This window comes from Salvia splendens, chromosome 6, assembly GCF_004379255.2.
Source record: "Salvia splendens isolate huo1 chromosome 6, SspV2, whole genome shotgun sequence".
NCBI lineage: Eukaryota > Viridiplantae > Streptophyta > Magnoliopsida > Lamiales > Lamiaceae > Salvia > Salvia splendens.
Genome location: NC_056037.1, coordinates 20,776,672 through 20,799,435, shown reverse-complemented (window position 1 = coordinate 20,799,435; position 22,764 = coordinate 20,776,672). Strand labels below are relative to the sequence as shown.

The 22,764-nt window shown below is 36.8% G+C and overlaps 2 protein-coding genes and 2 non-coding genes across 4 annotated transcripts; all 4 read left to right on the top strand.

Moving 5' to 3' along the window:
* Positions 1 to 11,039: 11,039 nt before the first annotated feature.
* Positions 11,040 to 11,113, top strand: TRNAP-UGG. The gene has a single exon. It is a non-coding gene; the product is annotated as a tRNA-Pro (tRNA).
* Positions 11,114 to 11,287: 174 nt separating this feature from the next.
* On the top strand, positions 11,288 to 11,365 carry TRNAW-CCA. The gene has a single exon. It is a non-coding gene; the product is annotated as a tRNA-Trp (tRNA).
* On the top strand, positions 11,333 to 17,976 carry LOC121809565 (acetyl-coenzyme A carboxylase carboxyl transferase subunit beta, chloroplastic-like). Its single transcript, XM_042210270.1, has 2 exons — positions 11,333 to 14,790; positions 14,875 to 17,976. Exons 1-2 carry the CDS (start codon positions 14,349 to 14,351, stop codon positions 15,774 to 15,776), a joined length of 1,344 nt encoding a protein of 447 aa, XP_042066204.1. The 5' UTR covers positions 11,333 to 14,348; the 3' UTR covers positions 15,777 to 17,976.
* A 151-nt stretch (positions 17,977 to 18,127) lies between these two features.
* On the top strand, positions 18,128 to 19,874 carry LOC121809566 (cytochrome f). The gene has a single exon (XM_042210271.1). The coding sequence runs from the start codon at positions 18,902 to 18,904 to the stop codon at positions 19,862 to 19,864; it is 963 nt and encodes a 320-aa protein (XP_042066205.1). The 5' UTR covers positions 18,128 to 18,901; the 3' UTR covers positions 19,865 to 19,874.
* The last annotated feature ends 2,890 nt before the right edge of the window (positions 19,875 to 22,764 follow it).

Genomic DNA, 22,764 nt, shown 5'->3' with positions numbered 1-22,764 from the left:
ACGATTTGTCCCCCCTGAATATGGTGGATCCTCCTGGCCCGTTTGATATACCCTTCTTCGTCTGAACAAATACCGTCTACATCAGGGAGGGAGTCCCGCGTTTCTACGCTATGGCAGAAGAGGCTATCCCTGCTGGACGCTCAGGTTCAGGCCCAGAGGCAAGCGACCCTAGAAAGGGCGGTAGCAGAGTTAGCAGAGGAGAACAGGCAAGCCAGAGCGGAGTTGACGCGTCTGACGAATGTGATGGAAAGTATTCTGAAGGAGTTGGCAGAAGGAAAGATAGTTAAGGGAGTTGGAACGAGCGGCGAGGGAGGCCAGAATGATGAACCACAGGTAACCGAGAAGGAAGTAGAAGAGCTAGAAGAAGAAGGTGTAATGAACTGGCAGAATCTGAGAATAGTCAGTCCGATACCGAGGAAGAGGAACCAGAAGAACCACCTGTACCCAGCCCTGCCCCGCGGAGGAGCAGAAGGAATATGTGACCACCCCACTGACCAGTTAGTTTTTCTTTATCTTTTTTAGTTTTAGTTTTATTTGTTGTTTTAGGTAGAGTACTTTTTTGTAGTATGTGTGTTGAAAACCTCATTCACAATACTTAGACTATTCAATAGTCTAAGTGTGAGAAGTACAGCGTTTGCTACTTTGGCGCATGAGTATGTGTTTGTTTTCTTGTTGTATGCATGTTAACTCACATTTAGCCTATAGCATAGCCTAAGTGTGAGGAGTTTGTGTATATATGTGTTTGTGTTTGTTTAACTCTATTTAGGTTTTCAACCCTCCCACTTAGCCTATTGCATAGTCTAAGTTTGAGAAGTTTGGCCTAAGTATGTTTTGTTCTTGTTTTGTTTTTGTGTCTGTATGTCGGCCATACTAGCCATTCCAATTTTCCACTTCACAGCCGTATCCGAGGGTAGACTCTTGTGAAGTGGGAGTGTCACGACCGCCCATACCAGGGGTATCACAAACACGGCGATCGTGACCGACATGCATGGACAACAGTTTAAAAGAACAACTTAAGACTTAAAGAAGAAAAACAACTTAGTTTAAAGAAGTTTAAGGTCATTTTTTTTAAAAGACGTAAAGAAACATACTTTTATAAAGGGCATCGGAAAAATTTGACTTAAGAAATACAACTATATATATAAAAAAACTAAGGTAAAACGAACATTTAACTTAAATCTCGAAAACACCATTTTCAGAAAGACAACGTAAACACTCTTTTAAACCTAACACCGCCATACATGTTCAAACACAACACGAAAAGATTAAGGTCTTAAGACATAATTTAAAACATAGCAGCGGATAAATAAGGTTCAGGGAGAGTCAAGGATCACGCCTATGTATGACGACACAACGTATCCTAGGGTCTTTAGCCAGCTCAACATCCACCGCAACATCCCGCTCAACCTGCACATAAGAAAAATAATATGCAGGGCTGAGTACTTGTTGTACTCAATGGGCTCATGCCGAAAACATTTTACAACAGTTATGTCATCCATACCAATGATCTCGAGTTTTATATAGTAAGAAATATCACGAAAACACAAAAATCCAAGTCTGGCCAGACAATTTATCTCCTCATTTTCCACATCAATCAATCAATCACATCCTCTTACCATAGTGCGACGAAAGTGTGGCCACACTATTCGCCCACGAGACCGGCCTACTAGCAAGAACGGCTCACGATCCCCTCTGTGTACACAGCCTGATAGGGTTTGCGGCCCTACTCAGACCCGAATTCGTTTATCATAGCCCTATAGCCTAATAGAGCGAACTCACAAACTAGGCATCAAGCACAATCTCAACATAGCCCTATAGCCTAACGGAGCAAGCTCAAACGAACTAGGCATCAGGCAAAAATCTCAACATCAAAACAATCATGGCATGACATAACACTTTAAACCACCCTTATAACACCACATCATATTTTCGGAAAAATAAAGAGGTTTGAAAAGAAAGCCCACCTCGATCGCTTAGCAAATTCACAACCCAACTTATAACAACTCACGATCCTCGAGTTCACGAGTACACAACACCCTTGTCAATGACAACACAAGTCAGCCTTCCACATCAACATTTTACTATGCATGTCCTATCGTTTTCTCTCTCATCGTTTTTCTCACATTCCCCAACCCAACATACGTCAAAAGCGTGTAGAGACACACGTAACACATTCCAACTTATCACAAGTGATTTCAACATTTAAACACGTTCCTTGGACATACATGCATCATATAATACTTTGAAACTTGAAACTAGGTGTCATTTTAACAAGGGAGAAAACTGGCAGAACTGCGCGACCGTTTTGTAAAAATCACTATAAATTCACCCGACCTCATATGAAGCTAAATTTTGGTCACAATACAGAGGGCACATTCAAGTTCATCCATGAAGATTTTCACACCGAAATCACGTCATTTAGTCAGTCATATCACATATTAAACTCTCTGGTCGGAACATACAATTTCTGACAGCACTGCGCAGTTCATTTGAAAAATTTACCATATATTCATTCAATGCCCAAAAAGGCTGAAATATTAACACGACTCAGAAGACACTTCAAATTTTCATCTAGTTCAAGAATCACATCAATCGGAGGTCATTTGGTCAGTCAAACAGAAAACGAAACATTCTTGGCGAGAACACGAGTTTCTGGCAGATTTGCGCAGTCAACTTCAAAAATTTATTAAAAATTCATTTTTCGATAAAAAGGGCTGAAATTCACACGAGACATAGGTAACACCTTGAAGTTTACTCAGTAAAATTTTAATATCAAAATTCGGTTGTTTGATAGGTCAATTACTCATCAGAAGCTACTGGTCGAACATCACAGATAACAGATACACAATTTCTAAATTAGGGTTTCTTTCTCAATCATCCAAACACCAATTCTCATGCTTATAACACACAATCATGCTTGATAAGACTCTCTTAAACATGTTTGCACATAAACTTACATCATTCACCAAGATTCCAATCAAACTTCACACAATTCAATTGAAACGCATATTTATCAAGGTTTTCAAGCAAACTCACTTTTCCCCCCGATTAAACTTGCGATCTACGATTCCTACACCCACTACATGCATGTAGGATTCAAGAACATGGTTCAAATGAAAAGAATGAGGAAAAGTGAAGCCAATAAACCTTCTTTGACAAAATGAATCGGTAGAACCAAGAAACGAGGTGATTCGTCGGAGATTCTTGAAAAAAAACTTCAATGGATGCAAGAAACAATGGTGGAAGAAGTTTTTTGGAGAGAATGTGGAGAGGGAGGAGGGAGGCACGAAAATTGAGGGAGAATGGGGGCTAGGGTTTAGTTTAAGTGTTTTTATAGGATTAGGGTTAGGTTTAAAATCAATTAATTAATTAATTGTGGGGAAAAATACAATTAAATAAATCCCACAATTAAAAGAATAAAATAAGCATGTGGGAAGGGGAGGAAATTTTCGAAAATTCCATGTAGGAATAGCAAGGAATTTATTTGGTATTTACTTGGAGAGAATATATTCACAACTTAGGAAATAAAAGTGAATATTTCATAAACAAGGGAACAAAATAAATTAAATCTCCAAGTATGAAAATAATGGTGGGGGCCGAAAATTTCCATAAAGAATTTGCACAAGGAAATTATTTAAATCCCCAATTAAAAGAATAGGATTTAAATTAGGCAATTTATTTATAGGAAAAAGGCTCCCATAAAATAGGCAACAATTAATTAAATTCCCACAAGGAAAATATTGCATAGGGGGCGTGTGATATGGGAGAAAAGTGGGAGAAAAAAATATTCACATCCCCAATTAATTAGACATAGGAATTTATTTGAATAAAAAGGGATTCCACAAATTAGGAAACAAATAAAATATCCTCCAAAATTTAGTGGAGGGGCCGAAAATTGCTAACCAAGGAATGTCCCAACTCTCTATTTATTTTAGGTGAAGAAATAAATTATAACATGATTTAATTGGATTAAATTCAAAGGAAGAGAGTCAATAAAGCACCAATTAAATCAAATGAAAATAATTCTTTCTCCTATAGGAGATTTTCGAAAACTCCCAAGGAAAATAAAAATGGAGTTCGAATTCCATGTAGTACCATTTAGGGTCATTTGGTTTGGATTTAATTTGGATAAGTATCCCAAGACAATTAATTAAATCCAAGAAATGAAATACTATTTCAATAATTAGGAAGGGCCGAAAATTCCAATGAATTGGCTCGAAAAAAATAAATGCATGATCCTATTAATTATTTCCCCACATTGGAAAATATAAAACATCAAGCTCATCATTCCACATTAACCACGAAAATTTATTTCACGCAAAACACTTAATCACATAGAAACGAAAGTTTCATAATTCCAAGAATCCAAAATTCGAATAACATATAAGAAGAGTCACAAAAATTTGGGATGTTACATCCTTCCCCTCTTAACAGAAATTTCGTCCCGAAATTTGATCGTCTCACAAAAATAACTCGGGAAACTTTTCTTTCATTTTATCTTCTAACTCCCATGTGGCTTCCTCGGGACCATGGTGCTTCCACAACACCTTCACGGATGCTATCGATTTGTTTCGTAACTCTTGTACCTTCCGATCTAGAATTGCCTCGGGCCTTTCCTCGTAGCTCATGTCGGGGTTAAGACCACTTCCTCTTGATGAATTACATGTTTGGGGTCGAACACGTATTTGCGCAACTGCGACACATGGAACACGGTGTGCATGTTCCCAAAGCTGGGAGGTAACGCCAAACGATACGCTACAGGGCCTACTTCATCGATAATCTCGTACGGTCCTACGAAACGCGGTTTCAACTTGCCTTTCACTCCAAACCTCACAACTTCTCTCGTCGGGGACGCTTTCAAGAACACTTTGTCACCGACGTCGAATTTGATTTCCGTTGGACGCACGTCGGCATACGACTTCTGTCTATCTTGAGCTTCCTTGATCCTTGCGCGGATTTGATGCACAATTTCGGTCATCTCCTTTATCGCATCGGGGCCTAACATCTTCCTCTCGCCAACTTCATCCCAAAAAAAGTGGGGATTGACACTTTCTTCCATACAAGGCTTCATACGGAGCCATATCGATCGTCGCTTGGTAGCTATTGTTGTAGGCGAATTCAACCAACGGTAGAACAGTTTCCCAACCTTCCCCTCGATCTAGAACAACGGCTCGCAGCATATCCTCAAGCGTTTGAATCGTCCTCTCTGACTGCCCGTCCGATTGCGGGTGATAAGCGGTGCTGAAATTCAGTTGCGTGCCCAATTCGCGCTGCAAACTCATCCAAAACTTCGATGTGAACTTCGTATCGCGGTCGGACACAATAGTCTTTGGCACTCCTTGCAAACGCACAATCTCATTCACGTAGAGCCTAGCTAACTTGTCCGCGCCATAAGTAATCTTAATCGGTAAGAAGTGCACGCTCTTTGTAAGTCGATCAATGGTCACCCAAATCGCAGTGTTGCCCTTCTGTGACTTTGGCAAACCCGTCACGAAATCCATAGCTAGATGCTCCCACTTCCATTCTGGAATTTCAAGCGGTTGTAACTTCCCATATGGCCGTTGGTGTAAGGCCTTCACTTGTTGGCATGCTAGACATCGTTCCACATATGACACTACGTCCCCTTTCATTCCATTCCACCAAAACTGTTGCTTCAAATCTCGATACATCTTCGTGCTTCCACTTACGCAAGATTAAACTATACTAATTTAAATCGCGAGTATGATCGCTCGTCGTTGCATGAAAATATCTCTTAGCATCGGTTCTTCTTGTCTCGCACCTTGACTTAAGCGTTTGCCTAAACTCTCATATTTTCGTACGTTTCATTGCTCGGAAAAGCAATTGTTAAGTTTTCAACTTAGAACTACGATTCACGCGGTCAACTAGGCTTATATTTTAGGCACTCTAAGTTTACAACACAATTCATCATCCCATAGATCATCATCTACTTCAATTTACGTAATTCATACCTCAAGATAAACACACCACATTTTCACATCCCATAGCAAAACACTTTCGAACTTCACATTATATTCGAAACTTTTGAAATAATTTTCTTTACACCTTCACACTTTCCTAAAAATTTTCCACATCTCACTTTTAAAAATAAAAGTTTTGACTCAAACTAAAACGTACTTTCACATCAACTTTCATCATCCGTATAAAACACTCCATAGAATAACGCATCATACTTCGCACCTCATAACATACATAACATCACACTTCCACACTATCATAATATTGTTTTCATCCATAATACACGCGTTTAAATCATCATGCTCACATTCAACATATGTATGTCATCATATAATTTATTCTCGAATTTTAACATGAAAATAACACACATCATCACGTAATTACATGCTCATGCATTCTTTTACCCAAAACATCCTCATGCATATCGTTCATTCACATGCATAAACTTGTCAAACGTCATATCATATCATCATCCATTTCGTGCATCCATCTCACATGCCTTCAACAAATAAAACATACCTCACTTTCATTGGTTGAGCGTGATGCTGTGGATGTTGAGCCTTCATGACACTTCTAGTCAATAAGGGTTCACTAACTTAGACTCAAAGTAAAAGAAGACTCTCGGACCAGAGCGAAAGAACAAAGCTCTGATACCACTCTGTCACGACCGCCCATACCAGGGGTATCACAAACGCGGCGATCGTGACCGACATGCATGGACAACAGTTTAAAAGAACAACTTAAGACTTAAAGAAGAAAAACAACTTAGTTTAAAGAAGTTTAAGGTCATTTTTTTTAAAAGATGTAAAGAAACATACTTTTATAAAGGGCATCGGAAAAATTTGACTTAAGAAATACAACTATATATAAAAAAACTAAGGTAAAACGAACATTTAGCTTAAATCTCGGAAAACACCATTTTCAGAAAGACAACGTAAACACTCGTTTAAACCTAACACCGCCATACATGTTCAAACACAACACGAAAAGATTAAGGTCTTAAGACATAATTTAAAACATAGCAGCGGATAAATAAGGTTCAGGGAGAGTCAAGGATCACGCCTATGTATGACGACACAACGTATCCTAGGGTCTTTAGCCAGCTCAACATCCACCGCAACATCCCGTTCAACCTGCACATAAGAAAAATAATATGCAGGGCTGCGTACTTGTTGTACTCAATGGGCTCATGCCGAAAACATTTTACAACAGTTATGTCATCCATACCAGTGATCTCAAGTTTTATATAGTAAGAAATATCACGAGAACACAAAAATCCAAGTCTGGCCAGACAATTTATCTCCTCATTTTCCACATCAATCAATCAATCACATCCTCTTACCATAGTGCGACGAAAGTGTGGCCACACTATTCGCCCACGAGACCGGCCGACTAGCAAGGACGGCTCACGATCCCCTCTGTGTACACAGCCTGATAGGGTTTGCGGCCCTAGACCCGAATTCGTTTATCATAGCCCTATAGCCTAATGGAGCGAACTCACAAACTAGGCATCAAGCACAATCTCAACATAGCCCTATAGCTTAACGGAGCAAGCTCAAACGAACTAGGCATCAGGAAAAAATCTCAATATCAAAACAATCACGACATGACATAACACTTTAAACCACCCTTATAACACCACATCATATTTTCGGAAAAATAAAGAGGTTTGAAAAGAAAGCCCACCTCAATCGCTTAGCAAATTCACAACCCAACTTATAGCAACTCACGATCCTCGAGTTCACGAGTACACAACACCCTTGTCAAAGACAACACAAGTCAGCCTTCCACATCAACATTTTACTATGCATGTCCTATCGTTTTCTCTCTCATCGTTTTTCTCACATTCCCCAACCCAACATACGTCAAAAGGGTGTAAAGACACACGTAACACATTCCAACTTATCACAAGTGATTTCAACATTTAAACACGTTCCTTGGACATACATGCATCATATAATACTTTGAAACTTGAAACTAGGTGTCATTTTAACAAGGCAGAAAACTGGCAGAACTGCGCGACCGTTTTGTAAAAATCACTATAAATTCACCCGACCTCATATGAAGCTAAATTTTGGTCACAATACAGAGGGCACATTCAAGTTCATCCATGAAGATTTTCACACCGAAATCACGTCATTTAGTCAGTCATATCTAGACGTCACCACGGTTCGTGAACCGCCGGTTCACGGTTCGGAACCGGCGGTTCCGGTTCAAGATTTGTTGGAACCGGAACCGGCCCGTCGAAGACCGCACGGTTCCGGTTTATGAACCGTGAACCGCCGGTTCACTTGAACCGGCCTAACCGTCGGTTGTTACCCGGTTCCGGGCCGGTTCGGCGGTTCGGCGGTTTATCCGATTTTTTTTTTTTTTTTTTTTTGCATTTTGTAAATTGTAATTCAAGTTTAAAATATAAAAAAACTTGCGTAAATAACATTAGAATGAAGCGATGTACAAATGTAATTTTATTGATACAAATTACAACTTCAAAATTACAAATTACAACTTTAAAATTACAAATTACAAGTTAAAATTTACAAATTACAACATAAAAATTAGAAATTACAACTTCAAAATTATAAATTACAAAAGACTTAAAGTCTTCATTACAATTTACAAAATTACATATTCGAAATAAAGGGGAGAAAAAAGAAATAAAGGAAAAGGACTTGAGCTCAACTTAAATTTAAACTTAAATTTAAAATTTAAGTTGAAATATAAGTTGAGATGCCTACGTATCCTCAATGCTCAATTGTATTTTGGAATCAAAGTCCATGTAGTTCTCTTACCTTGCTTACCTATTTGGCTTGATCGGAAGTATTGGCGCCTACTCTTCTTCGTCGGGGAAGTAGTCTTGGTCGGGTTGTACTACTAGTTTGTCCCAATCCGGTTCTTGGTCTCTAATTTCGGTGGAGCACCAATCATCAAGTAACATGGTGGCTTCCATGTTTTGTCCGGTGAGCCTACTTCTTCGTTCGTCCAAGACGTTGCCTCCAACACTAAAGGCGGACTCGACGGCGACAGTGGAAGCCGGAACCGAAAAGATCTCCTTGGCCATTGATGCAAGGATGGGAAAATCTTTCTCGTGTGAAGACCACCAATCTAGGACGTCGATTTGTTGGGGAACGGGACCTCCTTCTTCCTCATTGAATGAAAAGTGTGAGTCTAAATATAAATCTAACTCACTTACCGAATGTGCCGTCCTTCCTCCGCTGCTGAAGGCGATAGGAATTGTCTTTATATGATTTCCAACGAAATTAGAGAAAAAGTGGATTGGAAAGAATACACCGAAATAATTTAAATGAGGTTCCCCGGAGAATGCACTCCGGGAGGGTGGAGTTGGAGTCAAAATGACTCTGAGAATGCGCTTAAAGTAGTCAAAATGAATGAACACGTTCAATAAAAAAATATTTTTTTCCGATTCGTTTTTTTTTTACGACACAAAAATCTGGATTCTAAGATTTGTCAAAAAAAAAAAACGAATCCATGTTTGAGTTCGGATTGGAATTCTGATTGAAGTGAACAAAAAACAAGCCTATTTATTTCTGGTTCTAAGACCGGTAGTTCTAGTAGTCGACTCAATTCTTTCAAATTGTTTCTCATTATTAAGAAAGGGTAACAAAGATAAAATACGAGCTTGTTTTATAGCAATAGTAATTAATCGTTGTTGTTTCAAGGTCAATCTATTCACTCGTCTAGATAAGATTTTTCCCTGTTCACTAATAAATCGACTAATTAAACTCATGTTTCTATAATCAATTCGATCCCCCAATTGAATCGGGGGCAAACGCCTACGAAAAGATCGCTTGGATTTAAGAAAGGGTCGCTTGGATTTATCCATGGTTTGTTTGTTTAGTTTATTTCTTATCCCGAAAATCCTATTCCTTAATTGTCATTTGAACTACAAATAGGATTCTTTTTATTTAAATGCAATATCTTCTATTTCAATTTCAATGTGTTCTATATAATGTCATTTTTCTCCCCTTTCAAGGATAAGACATCCTTGGTTCAATCTATTTCTTTATTTCCCCATGAATCGTATGTTTGTAACAATAGGGACAGAATTTTCTCAATTCTAATCGATTGGGCGTATTGTGCCGATTCTTTTGAGTAATATATCTGGAAATACCCGTTGATACCTTCTTAACACCGTTTTGTATACAACTGGTACATTCCAAAATGACCGTTACCCGCGCACCTTTCTTCTTGGCCATGAACCTCCTTTGGATTTTTGATTTACTCAACTCTTCTATTTTAATTCGAAATGAAGAAAAAGAAAGGAAGGAAAAAATAGAAGTTATTAACTTGAAATCCACCTTTAAAAGATAAAAATAAATGAAATCAAAGCCCAAAGTCATACATAATAAATAATAAGTAAGACAATGAGTTCAAAAATCTATTTAAATCCGAAGGGCAGTTAAAGATCTTGTATTCTTGCCCTAGACCGCGACTTTCCTACTCTACCCCCACCTTTCATTTTTTTAATTCGAGTTTGAGACTGAGTCTCGCAGAGGTTGAATCCACTTTTATTCTTTCTCTTTCATCCCTTATTCTAAATTAGAAAAAAAGGGAAAAAAGAGAAAATAAGGGGGGATTAGTCAAAGGTATTTGATTGTATTTCTAATCTTCTTCATTCCTTCCGGTGTCAATAGCTATAATGAAAAAAAGGGGAATGTCAACGCATCGGGGAAAAAACGATTAATCTCTATCAATAGACCTGCTAAAGCCCCGAACCATAGCGTACTTAGTACTGGGGCCACGGAGAGATATGTTTTTAGATCTCGCATTGAAAAACCTCCTTTTTTTTATTTTAATACATAAAGCATATATAATCAGATGTATATGTAGTTAAGGGTTACTTAGAGTTGTACACGGAATCCCTAATTCCAATTGAAATGTACAACGATCCATAAGATTTCCCTTTCTTATTATTATATGTTAAAAAATGTTAAATGAGGCCAAAAAAAGACGAAATGGTCAGAAAACTTTGTTTCTCAATGCAGTAAATAGGGATGTGGAAAACAAGACAGGAATTCTCTACAATTATACTGTAGAACAATTGAAGGGATGTGGCGCAGCTTGGTAGCGCGTTTGTTTTGGGTACAAAATGTCACAGGTTCAAATCCTGTCATCCCTACCTATTACTGACCCTTTGAGCAGTAACGAGGAATCAACGAAGATCGGTTCAAATTGCGTTGCGCGGAATCGTTCATTTTTATGAAACTATAGCATATATGCATATAAAATAAAAATGGATTCTTTAAAAAAAAAAGAATCTTTTCTTTACATTCTTTTCTATTCTGATAAGAAAGCGCTCTTAGTTCAGTTCGGTAGAACGAACGTGGGTCTCCAAAACCCGATGTCGTGGGTTCAAATCCTACAGAGCGTGATTTTTTCTTCATGGATCCAATTAAAATGAAATGAATTCAGTCGCTTGCACAACAATTCAAATTGGACCTCCTGTGGATTAAAGAAAGGAGGAGGCCAATCAAATTTGAATTAATCAAAGGTCCAACTGATCGCCACGCCTGTATTGTAAATATGCAGTTACGAATAATCCAGCCAAAGTAATAGGAATTAGACCTAAGACGATTCCAAATAGAAAAACTTCAATCATTTCAATTTTGTTTTTGAAAAGGAGAAAAAAAGCGGTAATATCTATACCTAAATATTAATCCGAATTGATGTGAATCTCAATGACCAAGAATTGATAATTGACATGGTAAGTAACTCTAGAATACACAGAATCTCACAGAAGGATTTCCTTTCTAAATAGTTTCTTTTAAATAGAAAGTTTAAATAAGTCGTATCTTGCTCAGACCAATAAATAGAGCTGAAGTTATAGTTAAAGCCACTAGTAGAAAACCAAAATAACTGGTTATAGTAAGCATAAAGGGGCTAAATGAAATCTGGTATTTTTATACATATGTTTCTAAAGCATTTACCTAAGTTTCCATTTTCCTAAAATAAGAAGATATACAAAAATACCAATTGAAAGAATAAGTTCAATTGAAAATTTTTGATTCATCTATCATTACAGACAGCAGGAACAAAGAGAAAGTGACAGGCATATAAAATGAAACCGCTTCCTCATTTCTAAGATCTAGCCATCTCGCGATTCCTATCAACCAAGCCTTCGAGAATAAACGAACTGGATCGTGTAACTTCATTCAAAAACGAAACTCTTTTTGAATTATTATTTTGAATTCCATTTTTATGGAATACTATGTTTTCCATTTTTTCGTTCGATATTTAAAAATAAAGCCTCTTCCTTGTAGCTAGATCCAAATTTGGATTGAGATCCAATCCAAGAATTCATTACAACTATTGATTCCATTTATTTTATTTTTTCTTCACTTTCTTTCATCGAATCATATTTGTTACCGGACAATTAAAAAATTCATTAAAATAAAAGGAGGGATTCGAACAAAAACTGCCTCTACAACCATGAAAAATAAATTGCTAGATCTCGCATCCACTTAAAATAGAATTGTGGAAATATGAGAATCTCTTTCATTGTAAGAATTTTATATTAAATACAGCATCATTTTACATCAACAGGTAAAGGAAAAGAAAAAATAAATCTTTTAGCATTTCCTTTCGATACTGATTCAAATTGCATTGCTGTGTCAGAAGAAGCATAGCTATACTGATTCGGTATACTCTAAAGATGCCCTTGGTACAATATTGACGATCCTACAAAGATCCCATTTCAGTGATTGCCTTTTACTGATCTCATCTTTTACGGAATCGATCCCCTTTGACTGTACAAGAATATGTGGAGCTGAGCATGTCTGGAAGCACAGGAGAACATTCTTTTGCGGATATTATTACCAGTATTCGATATTGGGTCATTCATAGCATTACTATACCTTCCCTATTCATTGCGGGTTGGTTATTTGTCAGTACCGGTTTAGCTTACGATGTATTTGGAAGCCCTCGGCCAAACGAGTATTTCACAGAGAGCCGACAAGGAATTCCATTAATAACTGGCCGTTTTGATTCTTTGGAACAACTCGATGAATTTAGTAGATCGTTTTAGGAGGCCCTAATCAAATGACTATAGACCGAACCTATCCTATTTTTACAGTACGATGGTTGGCTGTTCATGGCCTGGCTGTACCTACCGTCTTTTTTTTGGGGTCAATATCAGCAATGCAGTTCATCCAACGATAAACCTAATCCCGAATTATAGAGCTATGACACAATCAAACCCGAATGAACAAAGTGTTGAATTGAATCGTACCAGTCTCTACTGGGGGTTATTACTCATTTTTGTACTTGCTGTTTTATTTTCCAATTATTTTTTCAATTAGGCAAATGAAAGAAAAAAACTAATAATTCTAGGCATTCTTTTAGCCCGTTCGGAAGGATCTCATAATTATCCCTGACTGTTTATGTCTCTAGCACGACCACTTGATGAAATTTGGAGGGAAGTGGAGTAAATGGCCGATACTACTGGAAGGATTCCTCTTTGGATTATAGGTACTGTAACTGGTATTCTTGTGATCGGTTTAGTAGGCATTTTCTTTTATGGTTCATATTCCGGATTAGGTTCATCCCTGTAGTAATCGGATGAATGGAGTTGTGACATGAAAGCGTAGGAACTCAACGGGATTCCCTTCTTTAGTTTGTCTGATTCGAGGGGAAAGGGCCCGTTGGGTTCTTAAGAATCAGAGTCTTTTTTTGTCTAAATGACAAAGTGGATTTCTTTTTCTGCTGGTTCAAAAAACTCCATTCTATTTTTTCTGATGATGCTTTTGAAAAATGAACTTCATTGGTTGATTCAGAACACCTCTTCCTTGATCTTGATAGTATCTATGGGTACTTTCCAAGTTAGAATAAAGGGGGAATCACTCAATTTCCTAGATTCTAATTCTATTTTATATATAGAATTATTCTATATTTTTTATTTCTGCAGATTCTATTTCTGTAGATTAGATCTCGCACAAATACTTTCGATACTCTTTCTTACCCTACTTATCCCTATATTTTTTAGATTTGAATATCTCAATGGTTTGTCCACTACTTTATATATTTTATTATACGTAATAAATCGAAAAAAAAAGTAAAGTTACGATACATCTGGAAAAACGAAAACAAGACTAGGAGTTTTTGACAAACAGATTACTCTTTCGACACAAAAAGGGATTCCATCATATTCATATATCATATTTATAGTGAAGTCTTATCCCCGGATTTCCACAAAAGAGAATCCCTATTCACACTTCCTGTTAGTAGTGATTGAATTTCTATGTTTAGTTTGATAATAAATAAGATATTCAAATCAAAATAAAGAATTGTGGATCGAATGACTATTCATCTATTGTATTTTTATATAATATAGTACAAATAGGGGGCAAGAAAACTCTATGGAAAGGTGTTGGTTTAATTCGACGGTGTTTAAGAAGGAGTTACAACGTGGGTATGGGATAAAGAAATTAATGGACAATCTTAGTCCTTTTGAAAATACTAGTGAAAGTGAAGATCTGAATCCAAAAGGTAGGGCTAAAAACATTCATAGTTGGAGGGGTCGTGGAAATTCTAGTTACAGTGATGTTGGTCGTTTATTTGGCATCAAAGACATTCGGAATTTCATCTCTGATGAGACTTTTTTAGTTAGGGATAGTAATGGAGATAGTTATTCTATCTATTTTGATATAGAAAATCAGATTTTTGAGATTGACAGCAATCATTCTTTTCTGAATGAACTACAAAGTTATTTTTCTAGTTATCGCAACATGTATGATACTCAATCTAGTTGGAATAATCACATTACTGGTTGCATTGACACTTATCTTCAGTCTCGAATCTGTATTGATACGCCCATTCTAAGTGATAGTAGTGACGGTTACATTTCTAGGTGCGTTTTTAATAAACGTAAAACTTATAGTCAAGGCGGGGGGTCCAGTATACTAACCCGTGCTAAGAGTAGTGATTTAACTCTAAGAGAAAGGTCTAGTGATCTCGCTGCAACTCAAAAATACAGGCATTTGTGGCTTCAATGCGAAAATTGTTATGCATTAAATTATAAGAAACTTTTGAAATCACAAATGAATGTTTGTGAACAGTGTGGATACCATTTGAAAATTAGTAGTTCAGAAAGAATCGAAGTTTCGATTGATCCCGGGACTTGGGAACCTATGGATGAAGACATGATCTCCGTGGATCCCATTGGATTTCATTCGGAGGAGGCGCGTTATAAAGATCGGATTGATTCTTATCAAAGAAAGACAGGATTAACTGAGGCTGTTCAAACAGGCATAGGTCAACTAAATGGTATTCCCGTAGCAATTGGGGTTATGGATTTTCAGTTTATGGGGGGTAGTATGGGATGCGTAGTCGGGGAGAAAATAACTCGTTTGATTGAGTACGCTACCAATCAATTTCGACCTCTTATTATAGTGTGCGCTTCGGGGGGAGCGCGCATGCAAGAAGGGAGTTTGAGCCTGATGCAAATGGCTAAAATATCGTCTGCTTTATACGATTATCAATCAAATAAAAAGTTATTGTATGTATCAATCCTTACATCTCCTACTACTGGTGGGGTAACAGCCCGTTTTGGTATGTTGGGAGATATTATTATTGCCGAACCAAATTCCTACATTGCATTTGCGGGTAAAAGAGTAATTGAACAAACATTGAATAAAACAGTACCCGAAGGTTCACAAGCGGCTGAATATTTATTCCAGAAGGGCTTATTTGACCTAATCGTACCGCGTAATCTTTTGAAAAGTGTTCTGAGTGAGTTATTTAAGCTCCACGCCTTCTTTCCTTTGAATTTCAAGTCAATCAAGTAGAGTGCACTAAGTTCCATTTTTATATTTGTAGCAAACAAGTAGTTAGCTTATCCGAATCTTATCGGAATCAAAGTAACTAAAAGGGGAGTTTTCTTTGGCGACCTAAGATCTAATTGTAGAAAGAATCAAAATCAAAAGTTGCAGATAACTCTTTCTTTATTAAATTCGAAGACAAGAACAAAACACAAAGAAACGAAGACAAAAATGAATTATCATATGGATCTTTCATGTAGATAGATGAATAAGTCCGTTTATTTAGTTCTATATTCCATTCCTTGGACTTATTCTATATACTCACTTAGATGCTTAATATCTCTAATGCAAAATTTGCAAATTGAATTAATTAATAATAACTACGAATTCATACTAATTACAATTATTAATTATAATTAGTATAAATATAAAATATGATATTAAAAAAAATAAGAACAGGTACAAATAATAAACCGAGGTACCCCATTTTATGACAACTTTCCACTTTCCCTCTATTTTTGTGCCTTTAGTAGGCCTAGTATTTCCGGCAATTGCAATGGCTTCTTTATTTCTTCATGTTCAAAAAAACAAGATTGTTTAGATCTGAGGGGACCCAATCTCATTCGTTTTTTTTGAAACTTATACTTGTAGCATAACATAGATATTTATTTCAGAAAAGAAAATATAATAGAACATGTGATTTCTGCCGAACATAAAGGAAAAAGCTGTTATGCCTGCAGAAAATGATCTATAGCTAACTGAATTCTAGCCAGTTTCAAATAGATCAGGATCGCTGGATGCCTAAAATGTAAAGTTGGTCGATTTATATGTATATCAATATGTATATTGGGATCATATGAGGGGTATGTTATTATTTTAGATCTAAACAAATTTGATGAATTACCCCTAAAAGTTCCCATTAAACTAGTGCTAGTTCACACCAAACTAGTGCTAGTTAATGAAAGTTCATTCGGAAACAAAAAAAGTAAAGTCAAAATCATTTGGGGTATTCTCTCAATTTCAATAAAATGCAATCGGATGAAGTATGAGTTGGCGATCAGAACATATATGGATAGAACTTATAACGGGGTCTCGAAAACTAAGTAATTTTTGCTGGGCCCTTATCGTTTTTTTAGGTTCATTAGGATTCTTATTGGTTGGAACTTCCAGTTTTTTTGGTAGAAATTTGATATCTTTTGTTCCGTCTCAGCAAATCCTTTTTTTTCCACAGGGGATCGTGATGTCTTTCTACGGGATTGCGGGTCTCTTTATTAGTTCCTATTTGTGGTGCACAATCTCCTGGAATGTAGGTAGTGGTTATGATCGATTCGATAGAAAGGAAGGAATAGTGTGTATTTTTCGTTGGGGATTTCCTGGAAAAAATCGTCGCATATTCCTCCGATTCCTTATAAAAGATATTCAATCCGTTCGAATAGAAGTTAAAGAGGGTATTTTTGCTCGTCCTGTCCTTTATATGGATATCAGAGGCCGGGGGGCTGTTCCGTTGACTCGTACTGATGAGAATTTGACTCCACGAGAAATTGAACAAAAAGCCGCGGAATTGGCCTATTTCTTGCGCGTACCGATTGAAGTATTTTGAGAAAAGGAACTGGGCTGAAGAACGAATGCTTTCTCAGCAGGAGGGAAAAAACGCAAGAATCCTGTTTTTTCTATAACTAAGTGATACTTTAGGATAAACAGATACAGATAAACCATATCTTGTAAATTTTTTTTCAATCGATCTTTTTATCCTTTCATTTGGGTTCTTTACTACCCAATAATCGGTTTTAATGATAACTGGCCTGGTTCTGTCTTGTTTTGCCGCTCATTTTTTTGACCATCCCAATATCTTTCTCCCAATTAGTCTATTCTTGACTATGGGGAATCATTGGAATTTTTTTTTGGAAATATTGGATATTTTGATAGAATAAGGGGTTCTTTCGTCTCAAAATAGCAAGAATATTCATTACTTAAAGTACTTCTTTCGGCCATTCATCGAAAGGAGACATTTGTTTGGAATTTGATGAATTGAGATATCTGGAAACACTTGTATTATTTCTTTAGTCAAATTCCAAGTGGAGTCTTAGTCTATTTCTGTATTCTTTCTAGATTCAAAACAAAATCACAAATCAAATAGATTCATAGGTTTGATGCCTTGTCTACAACTCATGTTTGAAAGAAAGATTCGATTATATAAAGTCGACAGATGGAGTGGGTTAATTAAAAATTAACAGGCGAAAAATGGCAAAAAAGAAAGCTTTCACTCCTCTTTTGTATCTTGCATCTATAGTATTTCTGCCCTGGTGGATTTCTCTCTCATTTACTAAAAGTATGGAATCTTGGGTTATTAATTGGGCGAATATCGGCCAATCCGAAATTTTTTTGACTGATATTCAAGAAAAAAGTATTCTAGAAAAGTTCATAGAATTAGACGAAATCGTCTTCTTGGAAGAAATGATCAAGGAATACTCGGAGACATATCTACAAAAGTTTCTTATAGGAATCCACAAAGAAACGATCCAATTAATCAAGATACACAACGAGGATCGTATCCATACAATTTTACACTTCTCGACAAATATAATCTGTTTTGTTATTCTAAGTTGTTATTCGATTTTAGGTAATGAAGAACTTATTATTCTTAACTCTTGGGCTCAGGAATTCCTATATAACTTAAGTGATACAGTAAAAGCCTTTTCAATTCTGTTATTAACCGATTTATGTATCGGATTTCATTCACCCCACGGCTGGGAACTAATGATTGGTTCTGTGTACAAAGATTTTGGATTTGGTCATAATGATCAAATTATATCTGGTCTTGTTTCCACTTTTCCGGTTATTCTCGATACTCTTTTTAAATATTGGATTTTTCGTTATTTAAATCGTGTATCTCCATCACTTGTAGTTATTTACCATTCAATGAATGATTGATAAATCATCAACCAATATTAATCCAATTAGAACGTTTCCTACTTTGTAGTTCTACATAAGTATTAAAAACATTCTATCCGGGTGGTTTTCAGACTATTTTTATACGTTATACTATAGTATTCCAGTAAAATGATTCCAATAAATAGCAGAATCGTGGATAGGAAACTATACTAGCGACCTACCCAACTTATTGTAGAAATTTTCAGACCAATGATTAGACCATGCAAACTAGAAATACTTTTTCTTGGATAAAGGAACATATTACTCCATTTATTTCCGTACCGCTCATGATATATATCATAGCTCGGGCACCCGTTTCAAGTGCATATCCGATTTTTGCACAGCAGGGTTATGAAAATCCACGAGAAGCGACTGGGCGTATTGTATGTGCCAATTGTCATTTAGCTAATAAGCCCGTGGATATTGAGGTTCCACAAACAGTACTTCCCGATACTGTATTTGAAGCAGTTGTTCGAATTCCTTATGATAAGCAAGTGAAACAAGTCCTTGCTAATGGTAAGAAAGGGGGTTTGAATGTGGGGGCTGTTCTTATTTTACCGGAGGGGTTTGAATTAGCTCCTTCCGATCGTATTTCTCCCGAAATGAAAGAAAAGGTAGGAAATTTGTCTTTTCAGAGCTACCGCCCTAATAAAAAAAATATTCTTGTAATAGGGCCTGTCCCCGGCCAGAAATATAGTGAAATCACCTTTCCTATTCTTTCCCCCGACCCCGCTACTAAGAAAGATGTTCACTTCTTAAAATATCCTATATATGTAGGAGGAAATAGGGGAAGGGGTCAGATTTATCCCGACGGAAGCAAGAGTAACAATACAGTTTATAATGCTACAGGGGCGGGTATAGTAAGCAAAATCATACGAAAAGAAAAAGGGGGATATGAAATAATCATAACAGATCCATCGGATGGACGTCAAGTGGTTGATATTATCCCTCCAGGACCAGAAGTTCTTGTTTCAGAGGGTGAATCCATCAAATTGGATCAACCATTAACGAGTAATCCTAATGTGGGTGGATTTGGTCAGGGGGATGCCGAAATAGTACTTCAAGATCCATTACGTGTCCAAGGCCTTTTGGTCTTCTTGGCATCTGTTATTTTGGCACAAATATTTTTAGTTCTTAAAAAGAAACAGTTCGAGAAGGTTCAATTGGCCGAAATGAATTTCTAGACTCGCGGATTTATCGTATAGGTCCGCCAATTGGGATTGGGTGTCGGGGTCATCAACTTGGAAGAAGCCAAAGTTCTGTGTTTGACGGGGGGGTCTAGGTCGAACTTGGTGGGTAGTGTTGTTCTTGACTTCGTAATCGTGAAAGAGAGCCCGCAAGTCGAACTCAAAATTTCTTTGGAGGCTTGGGAGGTGGGGGAGGTTTATTTGGAATGTTTGGGCAAGGTTTATGTAGTTGTCGTCGTCGTCAGTTTGCAAAGCTCGGAGTGGTTCAAGATCAATAGAAGCTAAACTGTTGTAATAAAATTCTAAAATTTTGAAAGTACCAACTAGTTTCCACTTTGGATCCAAAACTTTAGCAAGCAAAAAAACTGTTGGGATCTCATTGAAATACTTGAGCCATTTTTCAACCATGTAATATAAAACACACATAAGCTCAAGATTGTTTGCGGAATTTTTCATTGCAGTTTTAAAACCAAGTGATATGATCATGCAATGTTCTAAAACATATTAAAACATATAAAACTTACTAAAACATATTAAAACATATAAAACTTACTAAAACATATTAAAACTTACTAAAACATATTAAAACATATAAAACTTACTAAAACATATTAAAACATATTAAAACATATTAACATATTAAAACTTACTAAAACATATTAAAACATACTAACATATTAAAACTTACTAAAACATATTAAAACATATAAAACTTACTAAAACTTACTAAAACATATTAAAACATACTAACATATTATAACATATTAAAACATATTAAAACATACTAACATATTAAAACATACTAACATATTATAATATATTAAAACATATTAAAACATACTAACATATTAAAACTTACTAAAACATATTAAAACATATAAAACTTACTAAAACATATTAAAACATATTAAAACATATTAACATATTAAAACGTACTAAAACATATTAAAACATACTAACATATAAATCAAAGGAAGGACCACGCTGAGGCATTCCACAATAGGCCATCTTGCACAAGCATATAAGAAAAGGCGGTAGTCCGCACATAATCTTTTTCCGAGCAAGTATACCAAATGGTGCTCTCAAATTAAAGACTTATCATATAACATATTAAAACATACTAACATATAAATCAAAGGAAGGACCACGCTGAGGCATTCCACAATAGGCCATCTTGCACAAGGATATAAGAAAAGGCGGTAGTCCGCACATAATCTTTTTCCGAGCAAGTATACCAAATGGTGCTCTCAAATTAAAGACTTATCATATAACATATTAAAACATATTAAAACTTACTAACATATTAAAACTTATATCATATAACATAATAAAACATATTAAAAAACTACTAACATATTAAAACATATTATAACATATTAACATAGTAAAACATTTAATTTAGAAGTTTAGAACTTACTTGTAATCGAAGAGCGGCTCGCCTTCCCACCTCCTCCGCAACTTGTGCTCTAGAAGGGGCACGACGACGCCGAGAGTCACTTTGATCTTGAGCAATGCCCTTGCCCCGATCACCACCACGACGAGATGAAGACATGGTATTATGGAAATTGGAAGTAGAGAATAGATAGTAGTGTTTATGTGAATATGACTATATGATAACGTGAACAAGAACAACGTGAGTAAATTATGAGCGCAAACAACGTACACAACTTGAGAGAATGAGGATGGAGAATAGAGAAATTGAGATTGAGAGAGAAATTCTTATTAACACAAGAATGGGGTGAGTAGAAATGGAAGAGGAGGGAGTATTTATAGGGGAAAATTGTGATTAAAAATTTAAAAAAAAATCAAATTTTGAAAAATAACGCAGAAACCGCCGGTTCGCCGCCGAAACCGCCGGTTTTCGGTGGAACCGGCGGTTTACGGACCGTTTGAATTTTCAAATTTTGAAAATTGCGGTGGGAAACCGCCGGTTTAGGCCCGGAACCGCCGGTTTAACCCTGAAATTGTGAAAAGGCTAGGGAGTAGGCCTGAAATTGTGTCGGAAACCGCCGAACCGCAGGTTCGGAACCGCCGGTTTCACCGGAACCGGCGGTTCCGACCCGCCGGTTACGGTTTGCATAAAATGAGGAACCGGAACCGGCCCGGCGGTTCCGGTGCCGGTTCGAACCGCCGGTGACGGTTCCGGTTCCGGTTCGGAACCGCCGGCGACGGTTCCGGGCCGGTTCATCCGGGCCGGTTCGGTTTGGAGACGTCTAGTCATATCACATATTAAACTCTCTGGTCGGAACATACAATTTCTGACAGCACTGCGCAGTTCATTTGAAAAATTTACCATATATTCATCCAATGCCCAAAAAGGCTGAAATATTAACACGACTCAGAAGACACTTCAAATTTTCATCTAGTTCAAGAATCACATCAATCGGAGGTCATTTGGTCAGTCAAACAGAAAACGAAACATTCTTGGCGAGAACACGAGTTTCTGGCAGATTTGCGCAGTCAACTTCAGAAATTTATTAAAAATTTATTTTTCGATAAAAAGGGCTGAAATTCACACGAGACACGGGTAACACCTTGAAGTTTACTCAGTAAAATTTTCATATCAAAATTCGGCTGTTTGATAGGTCAATTACTCATCAGAAGCTACTGGTCGAATATCACAGATAACAGATACACAATTTCTAAATTAGGGTTTCCTTCTCAATCATCCAAACACCAATTCTCATGCTTATAACACACAATCATGCTTGATAAGACTCTCTTAAACATGTTTGCACATAAACTTACATCATTCACCAAGATTCCAATCAAACTTCACACAATTCAATTGAAACGCATATTTATCAAGGTTTTCAAGCAAACTCACTTTTCCCCCCGATTAAACTTGCGATCTACGATTCCTACACCCACTACATGCATGTAGGATTCAAGAACAT

Excerpts from the sequence above, each read along its gene's own strand:
- LOC121809565 (XM_042210270.1), top strand. The coding sequence starts at position 14,349 with ATGGAAAGGTGTTGGTTTAATTCGACGGTGTTTAAGAAGGAGTTACAA. Across the intron at positions 14,791-14,874 it reads TTATCTTCAGTCTCGAATCT|GCGGGGGGTCCAGTATACTA; the intron begins GTATTGATACGC and ends CTTATAGTCAAG.
- LOC121809566 (XM_042210271.1), top strand. The coding sequence starts at position 18,902 with ATGCAAACTAGAAATACTTTTTCTTGGATAAAGGAACATATTACTCCA.